Source organism: Schistocerca cancellata, chromosome 6 (assembly GCF_023864275.1).
Source record: "Schistocerca cancellata isolate TAMUIC-IGC-003103 chromosome 6, iqSchCanc2.1, whole genome shotgun sequence".
Classification (NCBI taxonomy): domain Eukaryota; kingdom Metazoa; phylum Arthropoda; class Insecta; order Orthoptera; family Acrididae; genus Schistocerca; species Schistocerca cancellata.
This window is the reverse complement of record NC_064631.1, coordinates 509,484,719-509,506,312: the sequence shown is the minus strand read 5'-3', so window position 1 is coordinate 509,506,312 and position 21,594 is coordinate 509,484,719. Positions and strand designations below refer to the sequence as shown.

General features: G+C 46.3%; 2 protein-coding genes across 2 annotated transcripts in view; one reads left to right on the top strand and one right to left on the bottom strand.

Moving 5' to 3' along the window:
- Positions 1 to 21,594, bottom strand: part of LOC126088406 (uncharacterized) — a 992,980-nt gene that overhangs the window by 591,740 nt on the left and 379,646 nt on the right. The window lies entirely within an intron of this gene.
- Positions 1 to 21,594, top strand: part of LOC126190827 (uncharacterized) — a 104,321-nt gene that overhangs the window by 33,978 nt on the left and 48,749 nt on the right. Inside the window, exon 2 of the mRNA XM_049931397.1 lies at positions 12,706 to 13,018. Within this exon, the coding sequence (XP_049787354.1) occupies positions 12,706 to 13,018 (313 nt within the window). The remainder of the gene's footprint in view (positions 1 to 12,705; positions 13,019 to 21,594) is intronic.

Below are 21,594 nucleotides of genomic sequence, written 5' to 3'. Positions count from 1 at the left end.
CGTTCTTGCATGACTCGGCTTGGTCGTAGTGCCTCATTTTCCGTTGTTACTAGTGTGCACACTGGAACACTGCAGCGCACCTGCGAATACCCTGCTCCACTCTGCGCAGTAATGCGCTGCTCTGCGCCAAGACTTTGTGTGCGGTGCACCGAGGCGCTGCACGATGCGGAGCGTCCGGTGTGGACGCGGCTTAAATTGTCGATTTCTAAAGCCGAGCTTCGGTTCGCTATTTGTTATCCATACAATTCGGTAAACTTCGTGTAATCCTCCTACGCTTACGACTGTTGCCAACTGCAATGATCTAACAGCTGTAGCACTATAGTAACGCGGCAATCTCGTATGTCATCTGAATATTAAATAACGTAACGACTGTGTTTGAACATGAACAACTCTGTGCTTTCACATGACCGTGTGTAGTTTGTACCATAGCTGCTGACTCTCTGCGTACGAGCATGACTAAAGTTGCATCACTTTATAGCAGACTTAAGTTCGTACTCCACGTGACGACAAACTACCCCTTCCTGCAGTCTCCGCATCTCGCTCTCCACTGTGGTCGAAACTTTCCAGCAGTGAGGAAGATGTTAAATCATCTTTGTATGTCGCAGAAGGTTTCAAAAAGCTACTAGACTACTATAGCATCGACTGACCTAGTGTATAAGATCGCTGCGCAGGGTAGCCGTGCGGTCTGAGGCATCTTGTCACGCTTTGCGCGGATCCCCCCGTCGGAGGTTCGAGTCCTCCCTCGGGCATGGGTGGATGTGTATGTAGTCCTTAGCGTAGGTTAGTTTAAGTTAGATTAAGTAGTGCGTACGCCTAGGGACCGATGACCTCAGCAGTTTGGTCCCATAGTCATTACCACAAAAAAAGACTTTTTTTGTATAAGCTCCTACACGATTTTATAACAGAGCGTCAAACAAGAATATAAGAAAAATGAATGTTTTTTACATTGTTGTTGTTGTGGTCTTCAGTCCTGAGACTGGTTTGATGCAGCTCTCGATGCTACTCTATCCTGTGCAACCTTCTTCATCTCCCAGTACTTACTGCAACCAACATCCCTTTGAATCTGCTTAGAGAATCCATCTCTTTTGGTCTCCCTCTACGATTTTTACCCTCCACGCTGCCCTCCAATGCTAAATTTGTGATCCCTTGATGCCTCAGAACATGCCCTACCAACCGGTCCCTTCTTCTTGTCAAGCTGTGCCACAAACTCCTCTTCTCCTCACTTCTATTCAATACCTCATCATTAGTACGTGATCTACCCACCTAATCTTCAGCATTCTTCTGTAGCACCACATTTCGAAAGCTTCTATTCTCTTCTTGTCCAAACTATTTACCGTCCATATTTCACTTCCATACATGGCTACACTCCATACAAATACTTTCAGAAACGACTTCCTGACACTAAAATCTATACTCGATGTTAACAAATCCTCTTCTTCAGAAACGCTTTCCTTGCCATTGCCAATCTACATTTTATATCCTCTCTACTTCGACCATCATCAGTTATTTTGCTCCCCAAATAGAAAAACTCCTTTACTACTTTAAGTGTCTCATTTCCTAATCTAATTCCCTCAGCAACACCCGACTTAATTCGACTGCATTCCATTATCCTCGTTTTGCTTTTGTTGATGTTCATCTAATATCCTCCTTTCAAGACACTGTCCATTCCGTTCAATAATTTTTCTTTTGTTTCCTTTACTGCTTGCTCAATATACAGATTGAATAACATCGGGGATAGGCTACAACCCTGTCTCAGTCCCTTCCCAACCACTGCTTCCCTTTCGTGCCCCTCGACTCTTATAACTGCCATCTGGTTTCTGTACAAATACTAAATAGCCTTTCGCTCCCTGTATTTTACCCCTGCCACATTTAGAATTAGAAAGCGAGTATTCCAGTCAACATTGTCAAAAGCTTTCTCTAAGTCTACAAATGCTAGAAACGTAGGTTTGCCTTTCCTTAATCTTTCTTCTAAGATAAAGCGTAAGGTCAGTATTGCCTCACGTGTTCCAACATTTCTACGGAATCCAAACGCAGCTCCCACAAGGTCGGCTTCTACCAGTTTCTCCATTCGTCTGTAAAGAATTCGCGTTAGTATTTTGCAGCTGTGACTTTTTAAACAGATAGTTCGGTAATTTTCACATTTGTCAGTACCAGCTTTCTTTGGGATTGGAATTATTATATTCTTCTTCAAGTATGAGGGTATTTCACCTGTCTCATACATCTTGCTCACCAGATGGTAAAGTTTTGTCATGAATGGCTCTCCCAAGGCTGTCAGTAGTTCTAAAGGAATGTTGTCTACTCCCGGGGCCTTGTTTCGACTCAGGTCTTTCAGTGCTCTGTCAAACTCTTCACGCAGTACCGTATCTCCCATTTCATCTTCATCTACATCCTCTTCCATTTCCATAATATTGTCCTCAAGTACATCGCCCTTGTATAGACCCTCTATATACTCCTTCCACCCTTCTGCTTTCCCTTCTTTGTTTAGAATCGGGTTTCCATCCGAGTTCTTGATATTCATACAAGTGGTTCTCTTTTCTCCTAAGGTCTCTTTAATTTTCGTGTAGGCAATATCTATCTTACCTCTAGTGAGGTAAGCCTCTACATCCTTACATTTGTCCTCTAGCCATTCCTGCTTAGTTATTTTGCACTCCCTGTCGATCTCATTTTTGAGACGTTTGTATTCCTTTTTGCCTGCTTCATTTACTGCATTTTTATATTTTCTCCTTTCATCAATTAAATTCAATATTTATTCTGTTACCCAAGGATTTCTACTAGCCCTCATCTTTTTACCTACTTGATCCTCTGCTGCCTGGAAATTTCTTACAATTTAAAACCTGGTTCCTAAATCTCTGTCTTACCATTATACACTCCTGGAAATGGAAAAAAGAACACATTGACACCGGTGTGTCAGACCCACCATACTTGCTCCGGACACTGCGAGAGGGCTGTACAAGCAATGATCACACGCACGGCACAGCGGACACACCAGGAACCGCGGTGTTGGCCGTCGAATGGCACTAGCTGCGCAGCATTTGTGCACCGCCGCCGTCAGTGTCAGCCAGTTTGCCGTGGCATACGGAGCTCCATCGCAGTCTTTAACACTGGTAGCATGCCGCGACAGCGTGGACGTGAACCGTATGTGCAGTTGACGGACTTTGACCGAGGGCGTATAGGGGGCATGCGGGAGGCCGGGTGGACGTACCGCCGAATTGCTCAACACGTGGGGCGTGAGGTCTCCACAGTACATCGATGTTGTCGCCAGTGGTCGGCGGAAGGTGCACGTGCCCGTCGACCTGGGACCGGACCGCAGCGACGCACGGATGCACGCCAAGACCGTAGGATCCTACGCAGTGCCGTAGGGGACCGCACCGCCACTTCCCAGCAAATTAGGGACACTGTTGCTCCTGGGGTATCTGCGAGGACCATTCGCAACCGTCTCCATGAAGCTGGGCTACGGTCCCGCACACCGTTAGGCCGTCTTCCGCTCATGCCCCAACATCGTGCAGCCCGCCTCCAGTGGTGTCGCGACAGGCGTGAATGGAGGGACGAATGGAGATGTGTCGTCTTCAGCGATGAGAGTCGCTTCTGCCTTGGTGCCAATGATGGTCGTATGCGTGTTTGGCGCCGTGCAGGTGAGCGCCACAATCAGGACTGCATACGACCGAGGCACACAGGGCCAACACCCGGCATCATGGTGTGGGGAGCGATCTCCTACACTGGCCATACACCACTGGTGATCGTCGAGGGGACACTGAATAGTGCACGGTACATCCAAGCCGTCATCGAACCCATCGTTCTACCATTCCTAGACCGGCAAGGGAACTTGCTGTTCCAACAGGACAATGCACGTCCGCATGTATCCCGTGCCACCCAACGTGCTCTAGAAGGTGTAAGTCAACTACCCTGGCCAGCAAGATCTCCGGATCTGTCCCCCATTGAGCATGTTTGGGACTGGATGAAGCGTCGTCTCACGCGGTCTGCACGTCCAGCACGAACGCTGGTCCAACTGAGGCGCCAGGTGGAAATGGCATGGCAAGCCGTTCCACAGGACTACATCCAGCATCTCTACGATCGTCTCCATGGGAGAATAGCAGCCTGCATTGCTGCGAAAGGTGGATATACACTGTACTAGTGCCGTCATTTTGTATGCTCTGTTGCATGTGTCTATGTGCCTGTGGTTCTGTCAGTGTGATCATGTGATGTATCTGACCCCAGGAATGTGTCAATAAAGTTTCCCCTTCCTGGGACAATGAATTCACGATGTTCTTATTTCAATTTCCAGGAGTGTATATTCTATCTGACACCTATTAGTATCTCCAGTGTTCTTCTATGTATACAACCGTCTTTCTTGATTCTTGAACCAAGTGTTAGCTATGGTTAATCTATGCTCTGTGAAAAATTCTACCAGACGGCTTCCTCTTTCATTTCTTACGCCCAGTCCATATGCACCCACTATGTTTCCTTCTCCCCCTTTCCCTACTCTCGAATTCCAGTCACCTATGACTATTACATTTTCGTCTCCCTTCACTACCTGAATAATTTCTTTTTTATCATCATACATTTCTTCAATTTCTTCATCATCTGCAGAGCTAGTTGTCATGTAAACTTGTACTACTGTAGTAGAGGTGGTCTTGGTTCAAAATGGTTCAAATGGCTCTGAGCACTATGGGACTCAACATCTTAGGTCATAAGTCCCCTAGAACTAAGAACTACTTAAACCTAACTAACCTAAGGACATCACACACACCCATGCCCGAGGCAGGATTCGAACCTGCGACCGTAGCAGTCCCGCGGTTCTGGACTGCAGCGCCAGAACCGCTAGACCTCCGCGGCCGGCAGAGGTGGTCTTACCCGCAGTCCTATTTTTTATTCATAATTAAACATACTCCTGCATTATCCCTATTTGATTTTGTATTTATAACCCTGTATTCACCTGACCAAAAGTCTTTTTCCTCCTGCCACCGAACTTCACTAATTCCCACTATATCCAACTTCAACTTATCCATTTCCCTTTTTAAATTTTCTAACCTACCTGCCCGATTAAGGGATCTGACATTCCACGCTCCGATCCGTAGAACGCCAGTTTTTTTTCTCCTGATAACGACGTCCTCTTGAGTAGTCCCCGCCCGGAGATCCGAATGCGGGACTATTTTACCTCCGGAATATTTTACACAAGAGTACGCCATCATCATTTAACCAGACAGTAAAGCTGCATGCCCTCGGGAAAAATTACGGCTGTAGTTTCCCCTTACTTTCAGCCGTTCGTAGTACCAGCGCAGCAAGGCCATTTTGGTTAGTGTTACAAGGCCAGATCAATCAATCATCCAGACTGTTGCCCCTGCAACTACTGAAAAGGCTGCTGCCCCTCTTCAGGAACCACACGTTTACATTACATATAGTAAATACACTCTAAAAAACACAACGAAGGAATTATCCGAATCGGACGGAATCGGAATGCCCCATGTACATTTGCAAGTAAAAACAAGGTTATAACATCAGAAAAATTGGATGATTTTTTCAAGAGAAGCAGTATTACAAACTGAGCAAGTCAGTACTGGATTGGTCCACCCTTGTCCACATCTGGTCCTTATTCAAGCAGTTATTGGGCTTGGCCTTGACTGGCAGAGTTGTTGGATATTCTCCTGATGGACACCACGCAAATTTGGTCCCACTGGCGAATTATTTCGTCTAAATCCCGAGCTGGATGGAGGGACCCGCTCAGAATGCTCCAAACTTTCTAAATAGGGAGAAATCTGACGACTTGCTCTCTCCTTCGCCAACGACTACATTCCAGTCCCCCATGTCTATTAGATTTTCATCTCAGTTTGAATACTGTATTACCCTTTCAATATCCTCTTTCTTTTTCTTTATCTCTTCATCTTCAGTTTGCGACGTCGGTATGTACCCCTGAACTATCGTTGTCGGTGTTGGTTTGCTGCGATTATGATAAGAATAACCATATCACTGATCTGTTCACAGTAACACACTGTCTGCCCTACCTTCCTATTCATAACGAATCCTACTGCCGTTATACCATTTTCTGCTGCTGTTGATAATACCCTATACTCATCTGACCACAAATCATTGTCTTCTTACCAATTCATTTCACTGATCCTACTATATCTAGATTGAGCTTTTGCATTTCCCGCTTCAGATTTTCTGGTTTCCCTACCACGTTCAAGCTTATGACATCCCATGCCCGGATTCGCAGAATTTTAATATTTTGTTGATTATTCAATCTTTTTCTCATGGTAACCTCCCCCTCCGCAGTCCCCTCCCGGAGATCCCAGTGGAGGACTATTCCGGAATCTTTCAGCAATGGAGAGATCATCATGACACTTTTTCTATAACAGGCCACATGTCAGGTGGATACACGTTACGTGTCTTTAATGCAATGGTTTCCATTGCCTTCTACATCCTCGTGCCGTTGATCATTGTTGATTCTTCCGCCTTCAGTTGCAGTTCCCCACCCCTAGGGCAAAAGAGTGCCCTGAAACTCTGTTCGCTCTTGCGCCCGCTTTGACAAGGACGCTGGCTCACACCAGACGAGTGTGGTAGAGTTATTATGGTGTACGCGTAAATGGAGACTGTGTTTGTGCAGGAATCGCCAACATAGTGTAACTAAGGCGGAGTAAGAGGAACCAGCCCGCATTCGACGAGGAGGATCGCCTTAAAAACCATCAACCACAGACTGGCCGGAAAACCGGACCTCGACACTAATCCGCCGGACAAGTTCGTGCCGGGGACCGGCACACCTTTCCGCCCGGAAATCAATGCGTTAGACCGCACGGCTAACCGGGTGGGCGACAGACATAAGCATACTCTGACGAAGACGCGGGAAAAAAGTTCAAAGTGTATCAATTAAAGCTGAAAGATCGACATGTTTCACACTGTCATTTACACGTTCCATTTTCACAAGTGTGACAGACGGGAAGCATAAAAATATTCCATACCCCTAAACACCTGAAAAAACTTATGGAAATTATGTGTAATCCACAAGAAAGCATTGTCTTTCAAAAATTTAGTACATCTGATTTAACCGTGTCTGTTTCGCGTTTTTACACCCACTTAAAAAGAAAAAGAGGCGTTGCAATGTATTCCCTGCAAGTTTGTTACCAATAAATTTGTTACAGAGAAGGGTAGAGCTGTTTATTGGTTTATGGGAGAATGTCATGGAATAGAAATACTGGAAAACTCGATTTGGTAGGTACACTACTGGCCATTAAAATTGCTACACCATGAAGATGACATGCAACAGACGCAAAATTTAACCGACAGGAAGAAGATGCTGTGATATGCAAATGATCAGCTTTTCAAAGCATTCATGTGCTGATATGAGGAAAGTTTCCAACCAAAAAAATGGTTCAAATGGCTCTGAGCACTATGGGACTCAACATCTTAGGTCATCAGCCTCCTAGAACTTAGAACTACTTAAACCTAACTAACCTAAGGACATCACACACATCCATGCCCGAGGCAGGATTCGAACCTGCGACCGTAGCGGCCGCGCGGTTCCAGACTGTAGCGCGTAGAACCGCATGGCCACACCGGCCGGCAAAGTTTCCAACCGATTTCTCATACACAAACAGCAGTTGACCGGCGTTGCCTGGTGAAACGTTGTTGTGACGCCTCGTGTAACGAGGAGAAATCACTACCATCACGTTTCCGACTTTGATAAAGGTAGGATTGTAGCCTACCGCGATTGCGCTTTATCGTATCGCGACATTGCTGCTCGCGTTGGTCGAGATTCAATGGCTGTTAGCAGAATATGGAATCGGTGGCTTCAGGAGGGTAATATGGAACGCCGTGCTGGATCCCAACGATCTCGTATCACTAGCAATCGAGATGACAGGCATCTTATCCGCATGGCTGGAATGGATTGTACAGCCACGTCTCGATCCCTGAGTCAACAGATGGGGACGTTTGCAAGACAACAACCATCTGCACGAACAGTTCGACGACGTTTGCAGCAGCATGGACTATCAGCTCGGAGACCGTGGCTGCGGTTACCCTTGACGGCGCGTCATAGACAGGAGCGCCTGCGATGGTGTACTCAACGACGAACCTGGGTGCACGAATGCCAAAACGTCATTTTTTCGGATGAATCCAAGTTCTGTTTACAGCATCATGATGGTCGCATCCGTGTTTGAGACATTGCGGTGAACGCACATTGCTCGCTTGTATTCGTCATCGCCATACTGGCGTATCACCCGGCGTGATGGTATGTGGTGCCCTTGGTTACATGTCTCAGTCACCTCTTGTTCACATTGACGGCACTGTGAACAGTGGACAGTGGACGCGGCTCTGCCCTTCATTCGATCCCTGCGAAACCCTACATTTCAGCAGGATAATGCACGACCGCATGTTGCAGATACTGTACGGGCCTTTCTGGATACAGAAAGCGTTCGACTGCTGCCCGGGCCAGCACATTCTCCAGATCTCTCACCAATTGAAATCGTCTTGTCAATGGTGGCCGAGCAACTGGCTCGTCACAATACTCCAGTCACTAGTCTTGATGAACTGTGGTATCGTGTTGAAGCTGCATGGGCAGCTGTACCTGCACACGCCATCCAGGCTCTGTTTGACTCAATGCCCGGGCATATCAAGGCCGTTATTACGGCCAGTGGTGGTTGTTCTGGGTACTGATTTCTCAGGATCTATGCACCCAAACTGCGTGAAAATGTAATCACATGTCGTTTTTAGTATAATATATTTGTCCAATGAATACCCGTTTATCATCTGCATTTTTTCTTCTTGTAGCAATTTTAATGGCCAGCAGATTACTTCAAGATAGACGCCAATTACGCGGTGGCAGCTTTCATACAAAGTTTTGTGAAGTAGTTTTACGTAATGAAGCTGGGCATACACTTCAATCCATACGTACCGCTCCCATGACGATGACTAATACAAGATTGCGCTACGTAAGCATGTACGGATTCTTTTAGGCTGTCGTTCTTCTCGTGCTCCATACGCGACTGGGATCGGAAATAACCTTAACATTTAGCACAGTGGAGGAGCCCTGTAAGACGCACTCTACATTGATTTGTAGAGTATGGACATAGACGTAGATCTTCCTCCTACAATCGTAGAACGGCTTAAGCAAATGTGTTGTAGAAACTATGAAGATTCTCTATGAGAAATAAATTCAACTATGACAACAAAACTAAGAGATTCCTTTGATTTATGTAAAGGATGTTTTCAGTGACTGTCCAACGTGATGCGAGTGGATAACAATTTACATGGTTAGATCTTCGGTAGTCAATCCAGAAATGTCTGCCACTCAGCAGACGCTACTTTCCCCAGCGACCACAGTGAGGCTTCTTGACGAATGACCACCGACGACTTGCATTAAAAGATTTTATAAACACCTCATGGTAACTGCAATCCTCCTCCTCCTTAGTTGGAAACCGGATGTAGGTTCTGGCGTGTCAGGTATGTATGCCGTTTCAAAATCCCGTTTATTAACAGTCGCGATGGTGTTGAACTAGCGAACACTCAAGGAAATTCATCTAGCGGAAGGCAAGCATGAGTTCACCGCACTGTTATTTGAGTTCATTACCCCAACTCTTTTTTTTATTTTTAGATTTGTGCAGCAAAGACCATACAGACAACCGTACTTACAAAAGTGTCATATTGACATAATTGCGATTTCCAGAGAGACCAATAGAAAGAGTTCGATGTACAAACGTAAATACTTAATGTATAATAAAAAAAGTAAAAGACGAATACCAGACATCCAGCAGTTCTTACAACACAGTCAAGTTAACATTAGCCAAATTTTCGAAATAGAACATTAATAAGAGTGTGAACTAGGTAGATACGTTCTTTATATAAATTAAAAAACACAAAATCACTAGTTGGACCGGTTCGGGAGGAGAATGGCATCCACAGCAATTTATAGTTGAAACCTGACAATGGCGTCGTTTACAGAGATAAGGTCATAATGCAAACTGTTTTCGGACAAAGCTGTTTCCTTGGGAAGACAAGTTCCACACAGATTATGGATCAAAGCTGGGTACTGGCATGATTTAAATATCTCGCGAGCAAATAATACCTGTATCTATCGGTGAAGTAAAGTAGTTATACTTGTAGGCAGAGGGTAGCCTCTCGCAACCAATTTTTTGTACAAGACCGATTGTGTGGTTGGTACACTCCAATATGACGTGGTTCAGATCTGCCACTGCCATTAAGCCCTGATCATTATGTCCAGAAGCGATGGTTTTCAGCCAGTATAGGTGGGCGAGATGACACCAGTGTCCCAGCCTCAACCGAATGAGAGTCATCACATGACGTCTACTAAGCTTCTCCGAGCTGTACCAAGGCCGACAAGAGACTTTCGTCTGCACTGCCGGCAGATGGCCGCCCCGGTAGTGCCATTCAGTATTCCAGTTTTGATAGGTACCTTTCTTGGCTGTCGATCTGAAATCCGTACAAGGTCTGGTGTTGGGAGGAACTGTCCTCCCGTAATTCTCCTGTTAGCGAGGCGGTCAACTGTTTCATTATGGAGAATGCCTGGAAGCCCTTTTATCCAACCAAAGTGAGTGGTCAAGAATGCCCAATGTCTGTGCCCCTATAGGGACCTCAAAGACATATCTTTTGTCTGTTTATCAAGCGCCGTATATTGTAGTTTCTGCAACACACTCTCGCGGTCTGTGAGGTTCAGTACGAGCCGAGAAGTCTACGTGTCCTGATGGCCATAACTCCACTGTACAGACAGACGAATCAGGCGGCAGCGAAAACACTCGAACTGTTTAGTTTCGCAAGAACTGTCGGAGCTTCCTACACTGACGACATTAAGCACTCGTGCGACGGCATTACCGCTCTGTCCCTTGTCGGCCGAGCTCTCTGCTTTGGACGCTACCTTCGACTAGATTCTGGCTTTTTTTGCACCACTTAATTTCTTATCTCTATGCTGGCACTTTAGAATCATAATAACAGGGAACTGGCTGGAACGAAATGGTATTTGCTTCCAGCGTTCAGACCTCTGTTCAAACCAGTTAGCCCTGTTTGTGACCACAACTGCAATTTCTTCGGCGGGTAATAACCGTGCAGTGAGACAAATAATGATGAACCCGTGTAAATACATCCTACCCGCAAGTTCATCAAGGCACTTGTTGGTCCAGATTGTCCCACCCCTCAATGACGATTCGGCGTAGATCCCTCAGAGTGGTTGGTGGGTCACGCCGCCCATAAGCACCTCTTTTAAATCTATCCCAGGCATGTTCGATAGGGTTCATGCCTGGAGGACGTGCTGGATACTCTAGTCCAGCGATGTCCTTATCCTGAAGGAAGTATTTCACAAGATGTGACCGATGGGAGCGCGAATTGTCGTCCTTGAAGACGCCAATATGCTGCCGATATAGTCGGAGGGTGGCATCCACGTATCGTACAGCCGTTACGCCGCCTTCCATCACCATCAGCGGCGTACGTCTGCCCCACATAATACCCCCCCGAAACATCAGGGAATCTCCACATTGCTACACTCGCTGGACAGTGCGTCTAAGGCGTTGCCCCCAAAGCAGGTCTACGACGATTGTCTGGTTGAAGGCATATGCGACACTCATCGGTGAAGAGACAATGATTCCAGTCCTGAGCGGTTCATTCGGCATGTCGTTGGGCCTATCTGTGCCACGCTGCATGGTGTCGTGGTTGCAAAGATGGACCTCGCCTTGGACATCGGGAGTGAAGTTGCGCATCATGCAGCCTATTGAGCACAGTTTAAGTCGTAACACGACGTCCTGTGGCTGCACTAAAAGCATTAAACAACATGGTGGCGTCGCTGTCAGGCTTCCTCCGAGCCATAATCCGTAGGTAGTGCTCATCCACTGCAGTAGCAGCCCTTGGGCGGCCTGAGCGAGGCATGTCATCGACAGTTCCTGTCAGTCTGTATCTCCTCCAAGAGCGAACAACATCGCTTTGTTTCACTCCGAGACGCCTAGACGCTTACATTGTTGAGAGCCCTTCCTGTGACAAAGTAACAATGCGGGCGCGATCGAACCGCGGTATTGACCGTCTAGGCATGCTTGAACTACAGAGAACACGAGCCATGTACCCCCTCCCTGGTGGAATGAGTGGAACTGATCGGCTGTCGGACCCCCTCCGTGTAGTAGGCGCTGCTCATGCATGGTTGATTTCATCTTTGGGCGGGTTTAGTGACATCTCTGAACAGTCAAAGGGACTATGTCTGTGATACAATACCCACAGTCGACGTCTTTCTTCAGGAGTTCTGGGAACGGGGCTGATGCAAAACTCTTTTTGATGTGTGTTCAAATGGTTCAAATGGCTCTGAGCACTATGGGACTCAACATCTTAGGTCATCAGTCCCCTAGAACTTAGAACTACTTAAACCTAACTGACCTAAGGACATCACACAGACCCATGCCCGAGGCAGGATTCGAACCTGCGACCGTAGCAGTCCCGCGGTTCCGGACTGCAGCGCCAGAACCGCTAGACCACCGCGGCCGGCTTGATGTGTGTATACAGGGTGGTCCATTGATCGTGACCGGTCAAATATCTCACGAAATAAGCGTCAAACGAAAAAAACTACAAAGAACGAAACTTGTCTAGCTTGAAGGGTGAAACGAGATTCGTTCTTTGTAGTTTTTTCGTTTGATGCTTATTTCTTGAGATGTTTGGCCCGGTCACTATGAGTGGACCACCCTGTGTATGTAGCCCTCTGCCTGATAGCGTCGCCGTTGCCCGCAGCTGCCCAGAGGACAGCGACGACGGCCAGGGGGCGGCCTACCCGGCAGAGGTGGAGCGCCAGCTGGCGTCGTCGCGGCCGCAGGACACGCTGTTCGACCTGCCGGTGGACGTCGCCTCCAGCGCGGCCGACTGCTTCTCCGAGGTGGACGGCGACTCTGGCGACGACGCATGCGCGCCCTGCGCAGACTTCCTCAACCTGCGCGCCAGGCTGCGCGACGCGCTCGGCGGCAAGGCCAGGGCGCTCGCCAGCGCCCTCAGGAACGCCGCCGCCCCCAGACACTGCTCGCAGGGCGAGGGCGACGCCGTCTGCCGGGTGAGCCCGCAGTCGCACTGGAAATTAGTCCGCTCACTGGAGCCAGTGTGGCGTTCCCATATTAAAGCCGTCAGTTGCACCTCAACACTTTCTACGCCCTTAGTAAATGATGTCAAATATCTGATGAAACTTTGCATTCCCCGTGACTTATGCTTGAGAAATACTATATCATTCAGTCTATAGTCACCCTTTTTTTATTTTACTTACTAGCTACCGGTTCGGGTACATACACTACTGGCCATTAAAATTGCGACACCAAGAAGAAATGCATATGATAAACGGGTATTCATTCAACAAATATACTAGAACTGACATGTGATTACATTTTCAAGCAATTTTGGTGCATGGATCCTGAGAAATCACTACCCAGAACAACAACCTCTGGTCGTAATAACGGCCTTGATATAGTCTGTCTGTAAACTCAAGAGCGAGCAGCGCTTTTGGTGGGGGAAGTGGCCTTTCCCGGAAGAACGCTGCCACGGGCCTACGGGGCCACCCAGAATCAGTTGCCCCTTAGGCCGTTACCTGTGTAGCGGTGTAGTTCGGCGTGCAGTGATATACGTCGTTCCTGTTCGTTGGTTATTAGTTGCCAATGTCAGTCGGTTGATTTTGAGTAGTCACTGATATACTTCAGTATCCGGATGTGCGGATAATCGCCCTGCATTGCACGAAAATATTCAGAATACGAAGAAGAGGTATTTGCGGAGTAACGAGCGTTCGATCGTCTCTAACGTTATTACAGCGTGTGTTAAGGAGGCGACACGAAAAGAACTGTTGGCTTATATTTCCAGTCCCAATCAAAGGACTGCAGTTTATGCAAACGTCGGCCTCGCCACAGTAGGACGTATAAGGAAGGAACGCGAAAACAAGGCGCACGGTTTACTGGAATCGCAGCGAAAGGAAACTAATTTAGGGAGCAAACCCATCGTTATAGACGGTTTCACAAAATCGGTCATTCGACAAACGACGGAGGACTTTTACATAAACCAAAGAATAGTGCCCACATTACGGAAATTACTTACTGCCGTGAAACAAAAAATACATTTTCCTTGGCACACAAGACATTGCGTGAAATGGGATTTACCTGGGAATGTTTACGAAGACAGTGACAAAAAAAAGCAGTGCGAATCGAACTAATACAACACACGAAATTATAAATTTCTGGTTACTTCTTAAACACTCTTCGAGTTGCAAGAACTGTTAAGTTTCAATGCAGCCCTTCAAAGAAAACTTTTACCTTTTAGTAGAAACACACAGTAAGAACAAGCCTTAAATTCTACAGATTGATTGCACTTTATTTGGTTCGTCTTACGAATAGAGGAACATACATTCACATGAATAGGCATTCGGTTCTATGTTTGTAGTAGAATCCTGACTTCCGTTAATATTATTATATGTTAATCTTATTTACTCTATAACGTTTCGTTTAGAAAAAGCTATCGTCTTTTTTTCGTTATATTCTTAACACGTTTGTCTAAAAATAAGCGGCGTCGCCTCAGATTTAAAGCGCGCGCTGCAGCGGCAATGCAGGAGTAGGTTTAATAATGAATAAAAAAATAGGAGTGCGGGTAAGCTACTACAAACAGCATAGTGAACGCATTATTGTGGCCAAGATAGACACGAAGCCCATGCCTACTACCGTAGTACAAGTTTACATGCCATCTAGCTCTGCATATGATGAAGAAATTGATGAAATGTATGATGAGATAAAAGAAGTTATTCAGGTAGTGAAGAGAGACGAAAATTTAATAGTCATGGGTGACTGGAATTCGGGTGTAGGAAAAGGGAGAGAAGGAAACATAGTAGGTGCATATGGACTGGGGTAAGAAATGAAAGAGGAAGTCGTCTGGTAGAATTTTTCACAGAGCATAAATTAATCATAGCTAACACTTGGTTCAAGAATCATGAAAGAAGGTTGTATACATGGAAGAACCCAGGAGATACTAAAATGTATCAGACAGATTATATAATTGTAAGTCAGAGATTTAGGGACCAGGTTTTAAATTGTAAGACATTTCCAGGGGCAGATGCGGAATCTGACCACAATCTATTGGCTATGAACTGTAGATTAAAACTGAAGAAACTGCAAAAAGGTGGGAATTTAAAGAGATGGGACCTGGATAAACTGACTAAACCAGAGGTCGCACACAGTTTCAGGGAGAGCATAGGGGAACAATTGACAGGAATGGGGGAAAGAAATACAGTAGAAGGAGAATGGGTAGCTCTGAGGGATGATGTAGTGAAGCCAGCAGAGGATCAAGTAGGTAAAAAGACGAGGGCTAGTAGAAATCCTTGGGTAACAGAAGAAATATTGAATTTAATTGATGAAAAGAGAAAATATAAAAATGCAGTAAATGAAGCAGGCAAAAAGGAATACAAACGTCTCAAAAATCAGATCGATAGGAAGTGCAAAATGACTAAGCAGGGATGGCTAGAGGACATATGTAAGGATGTAGAGGCTTATCTCACTAGGGGTAAGATAGATATTGCCTACAGGAAAATTAAAGAGACCTTTGGAGAAAAGAGAACCACTTGTATGAATATAAAGAGCTCAGATGGAAACCCAGTTCCAAGCAAAGAAGGGAAAGCAGAAAGGTGGAAAGATTATATAGAGGGTCTATACAAGGGAAATGTACTTGAGGACTATATTATGGAAATGGAAGAGGATGTAGATGAAGATGAAATGGGAGATACGATACTGCGTGAAGAGTTTGACAGTGCACTGAAAGACCTGAGTCGAAACAAGGCCCCGGGAGTAGACAACATTCCATTAGAACTACTGACGGCCTTGGGAGAGCCAGTCCTGACAAAACTTTACCATCTGGTGAGCAAGATGTATGAGACAGGCGAAATACCCTCAGACCTGAAGAAGAATATAATAATTGCAATTCGAAAGAAAGCAGGTGCTGACAGTTGTGAAAATTACCGAACAATCAGATTAATAAGTCACGGATGCAAAATACTAACGCGAATTCTTTACAGACGAATGGAAAAACTGGTAGAAGCAGACCTCGGGGAAGACCAGATTGGATTTCATAGTTGTTGGAACACGTGAGGCAATACTGACCCTATGACCTATCTTAGACGCTAGATTAAGGAAAGACAAACCTACGAATCTAGCATTTGTAGACTTACAGAAAGCTTTTGACAATGTTGTCTGGTATACTCTCTTTCAAATTCTGAAGGTGGCAGTGGTAAAATACAGGGAGCGAAAGGCTATTTACAATTTGTACATAAACCAGATGGCAGTTATAAGAGTCGAGGGGCATGAAAGGGAAGCAGTGGTTGGGAAGGGAGTGAGACAGGGTTGTAGCCTATCCGCGATGTTATTCAGTCTGTATATTGAGCAAGCAGTAAAGGAAACAAAAGAGATATTTGGAGTAGGTATTAAAATCCATGGAGAAGAAATAAAAACTTCGAAGTTCGCCGATGACATCGTAATTCTGTCAGAGACAGCAAAGGATTTGCAAGAGCAGTTGAACGGAATGGGCAGTGTCATGAAAGGAGGGTATAAGATGAACATCAACAAAATCAAAAAAAGGATAATGGAATGTAGTCGAATTAAGTCGGGTGATGCTGAGGGAATTAGATTAGGAAATGAGACACTTAAAGTAGTAAAGGAGTTTTGCTATTTGGGTAGCAAAATAACTGATGATGGTCGAAGTAGAGAGGATATAAAATGTAGACTGGCAATGACAAGAAAAGCGTTTCTGAAGAAGAGAAATTTGTTAACATCGAGTATAGATTTAAGTATCATGAAGTCGTTTCTGAAAGTATTCGTATGGAGCGTAGCCATGTATGGAAGTGAAACATGGACGATAACTAGTTTGGACAAGAAGAGAATAGAAGCTTTAGAAATGTGGTGCTACAGAAGAATGCTGAAGATTAAATGGGTAGATCACATAACTAATGAGGTGGTATTGAATAGAATTGGGGCCAAGAGGAGTTTGTGGCACAACTTGACAAGAAAAAGGGATCGGTTGGTAGGACATGTTCTGAGGCATCAAGGGATCACAAATTTAGCATTGGAGGGCTAAGTGGAGGGTAGAAATCGTAGAGGGAGACCAAGAGATGAATACACTAAGCAGATTCAGAAGGATGTAGGTTGCAGTAAGTACTGGGAGATAAAGAAGCTTGTACAGGATAGAGTAGCATGGAGAGCTGCATCAAACTAGTCTCAGGACTGAAGACCACAACAACAACATAGTGTAGTACCGTCCGCAGGTCAGGCCATCCGCTGGCAGGCGGCCGTCGCGGTCGCTCCCCAAATACACTCCTGGAAATGGAAAAAAGAACACATTGACACCGGTGTGTCAGACCCACCATACTTGCTCCGGACACTGCGAGAGGGCTGTACAAGCAATGATCACACGCACGGCACAGCGGACACACCAGGAACCGCGGTGTTGGCCGTCGAATGGCGCTAGCTGCGCAGCATTTGTGCACCGCCGCCATCAGTGTCAGCCAGTTTGCCGTGGCATACGGAGCTCCATCGCAGACTTTAACACTGGTAGCATGCCGCGACAGCGTGGACGTGAACCGTATGTGCAGTTGACGGACTTTGAGCGAGGGCGTATAGTGGGCATGCGGGAGGCCGGGTGGACGTACCGCCGAATTGCTCAACACGTGGGGCGTGAGGTCTCCACAGTACATCGATGTTGTCGCCAGTGTTCGGCGGAAGGTGCACGTGCCCGTCGACCTGGGACCTGACCGCAGCGACGCACGGATGCACGCCAAGACCGTAGGATCCTACGCAGTGCCGTAGGGGACCGCACCGCCACTTCCCAGCAAATTAGGGACACTGTTGCTCCTGGGGTATCGGCGAGGACTATTCGCAACCGTCTCCATGAAGCTGGGCTACGGTCCCGCACACCGTTAGGTCGTCTTCCGCTCACGCCCCAACATCGTGCAGCCCGCCTCCAGTGGTGTCGCGACAGGAGTGAATGGAGGGACGAATGGAGACGTGTCGTCTTCAGCGATGAGAGTCGCTTCTGCCTTGGTGCCAATGATGGTCGTATGCGTGTTTGGCGCCGTGCAGGTGAGCGTCACAATCAGGACTGCATACGACCGAGGCACACAGGGCCAACACCTGGCATCATGGTGTGGGGAGCGATCTCCTACACTGGCCGTACACCACTGGTGATCGTCGAGGGGACACTGAATAGTGCACGGTACATCCAAACCGTCATCGAACCCATCATTCTACCATTCCTAGACCGGCAAGGGTACTTGCTGTTCCAACAGGACAATGCACGTCCGCATGTATCCCGTGCCACCCAACGTGCTCTAGAAGGTGTAAGTCAACTACCCTGGCCAGCAAGATCTCCGGATCTGTCCCCCATTGAGCATGTTTGGGACTGGATGAAGCGTCGTCTCACGCGGTCTGCACGTCCAGCACGAACGCTGGTCCAACTGAGGCGCCAGGTGGATATGGCATGGCAAGCCGTTCCACAGGACTACATCCAGCATCTCTACGATCGTCTCCATGGGAGAATAGCAGCCTGCATTGCTGCGAAAGGTGGATATACACTGTACTAGTGCCGACATTGTGCATGCTCTGTTGCCTGTGTCTATGTGCCTGTGGTTCTGTCAGTGTGATCATGTGATGTATCTGACCCCAGGAATGTGTCAATAAAGTTTCCCCTTCCTGGGACAATGGATTCACGGTGTTCTTATTTCAATTTCCAGGAGTGTAGGTGTGTCGAGAACCGGGGCGACCGACGAAAAGATTTCAGACACACAGCCGCTCACAATCGGCACGAAAAGTTCTCATAAGTTAGCGTAAACGGCGTCTGTGGAACAACCCTTTTCCTTGGGGCTTTGATTCCCTCACATTTTGCCGTCGAAAACGACTGTTCTCAGTGCAATACGAACAGGTGGAGGTTCTTGACAACCTTTGAGACTGCTGTCACTTCCTGATGTTTCAAACCCTCTCTGAGGGCACTGTGATCCCCACTGAACGTGATCACATTCCCTTGGAGTTCAGGCCGACGACAATTTTTGCTCTCGGTTGAAGTTGGAACCACTATAGATCGTACAAAACCATTCGATGTAATTTCAGAGTGATAGCCGTCTTCTAGGTTCACACTCTCCTACGACGTGATCTCGGAAAGATGTGACAACGGATACGTCAATACAACGCCACCTAGTCCTCTAAGAACCTCTCCAGTTTGGTTATATTTGCGGTGGCACCTGCACACATATATTGAGCATTTTAAAAATGTGCCTTTACATATAAAACTTTCGAAGTAGCCCTACTGGCAGACAACCACTTGACACCCTTCCAATGCCTGTTCGCTGCCTGCAGGACATCTAGATCTACTTCAACGGTTCTCTCTGTAATGGCACATCTTTTCAAGTCTCAGTAAGTCTGGGCATCTGCCACAGTGGGTATTGCCGAACGAGCGACCCTTTGCCATTGAGTTCTCGCATGTGTTAGGGTCACACCACTTAGTCGTTATGCCACAGGAGGACTGAAAAAGCGTAAGAATAAACCCCTTTGGTGCTTCCGATCACGAACAAATTCCGCCGAATGATTTTGTACAGTCCGAAGTAGCTACAACCTGTACACGAGAGCAAAAACTGCTTTCGCTCTGCGCTTTAAAGTGGTGCGATAACATTCGATGGGGATGCAGTTCCCAATATCCTTAGAAAGTGGTGTCAGCAGTGACGAATGTTGTCAATAAAGTTGTTCGGTTGTTCACTGCACTGAGAACTGTCGTTTTCGACAGCGAAATGTGCATGAATCGACGCCTCGGGGAAAGGGGTGGTTTCATTGACGCCCTTTGTGCCACCCTCTAAGGCGTTTTCTTGTCGATTCTGAACGGCGATGTGTCTGAAATCTTTCCGTCGGCCCCCATAAGAAAACTGCGTAATTTATGACCTCAATTGCAGAGGCGTCAAAGAAAGGGGTGAAATATGGCTAAGAGGGCGTGTGAAGAACTTCCCATCCTGTGACACGCCCACAGTGGTGTCGGGCAGAGTTGTGTGAGATTTGATGCCAATGTGACGTCATTGACCCACCTCAGAGCTCTGGCCTTTTTTCGCTTCTGTCGACACCGTGATGTTTGAAGCGCCGTGGAGCCCTAGGGCGATGTCGCAGGCTGCATCATTACAGAGGACGGACGTAAGCATCTTTGAGCCAATTTTCAAACGTCTGCGCCACAGTGGAAGAGAATTACAGGGTTTCTAAAAACTGATAATTTAATTCTGTTGCGTAGTGTGCACAGATTTAAAACGGAATTGATTACTCTATTGGAGTTATGAAGTCACGAGCCCACGTCTTTAGTAGCGCCTTCAGTAGCAACCGGACAACACTGTTGCCTCTACTTCAACCTCAGCCACTACTGTCACCAGACGAAACACCGTAGTATTTTCATGACGTGGTAATAAAATTTCATCTCTTCTGTTTATGATATTACTACCCAACGGGCAACTCATATTTGCATTTTCTCACTTGATCTAAAGGATTAGGCGCGTCTTTTGCTTTCTGGTTCATTATCACCAAATTGGAGCACCATTAAGATTCTTGTTGCCACTCGTAGTTCATAGACCACTTCTTTCAAACGAATGAATCGGCGTAGTCTTGAGTTGAGCGTTGTCCTTCATTTATGGCGGACCTGACGATTTACAGAGCTTCCTGGTACTACAAGAATGGGGGCGATTAGTAATATGATGTACTCTGGATAAACTCCTAACAGACAAGATTGGCAATGAAGTATTTTTTAGATGAATGGTTCGGATCTTTATCTTTAAAATTCAAACAATCTTCGCCATCCGCGCTTTGTATCGTGTTACGTCAGAAATGTATGTGTAATAACTCTGGAACGCTTTGGATGTCCGCATTTCATAATTAAGATAACTGTATACTCAAAATATCAGATTAATAGGGTGGTCCTTATTCAGCTGTGGTATGAGCGTAGACACTGGCAGTTGGTGCATTAATTTTATGTTTTGTATACACTGTTATTTTAGTTATGACGTGTGGTTATCCATTGTGATCTACTGTCCTTAAACAAGCATTTGTGATATGACACAATACAAAGCTCTGATGGCGGAGATTGTATGAACTGTAAAATTGAAGATCCGAAGATGGTAACATAGTCTTACCGAAACGGGTCATCTAAATAAATGCTTTACTGACGATCCTGTCTGTCTGGAGCTTTTCTGGGCTTCATTTAGAGAGCATTGCCCAAACACAGTCTCCGAACTACTCTATCCTCTCATCGCGCAGTGCTTGTCGAACTCCAGAAACGGACTATTTAAAAACAGTGGCGCGTGATTTCCGGCGTCTGCTGCGTATCGTAACAGCAGCAGTCGTTTACCAATAGCGTGTGGTCAAATAACATTCGTCACGGCCCGCTGAGACCACTTCCATGTTCAACTCTCGAAGCGTTTGCACTAGACTAACGAACACGGTTTTCATATAACATGGGTGTGCTCATCTGTACCTCAACTACGGACCCAAATGCATCAACATAAACTAAAAAGTTCCAGCGGAAGAGAATAAAATGTGAATAATGAAGTTAGGAAATATGTCAACTTTAATAAATAGGATCTTCTCAAAACCATATGAT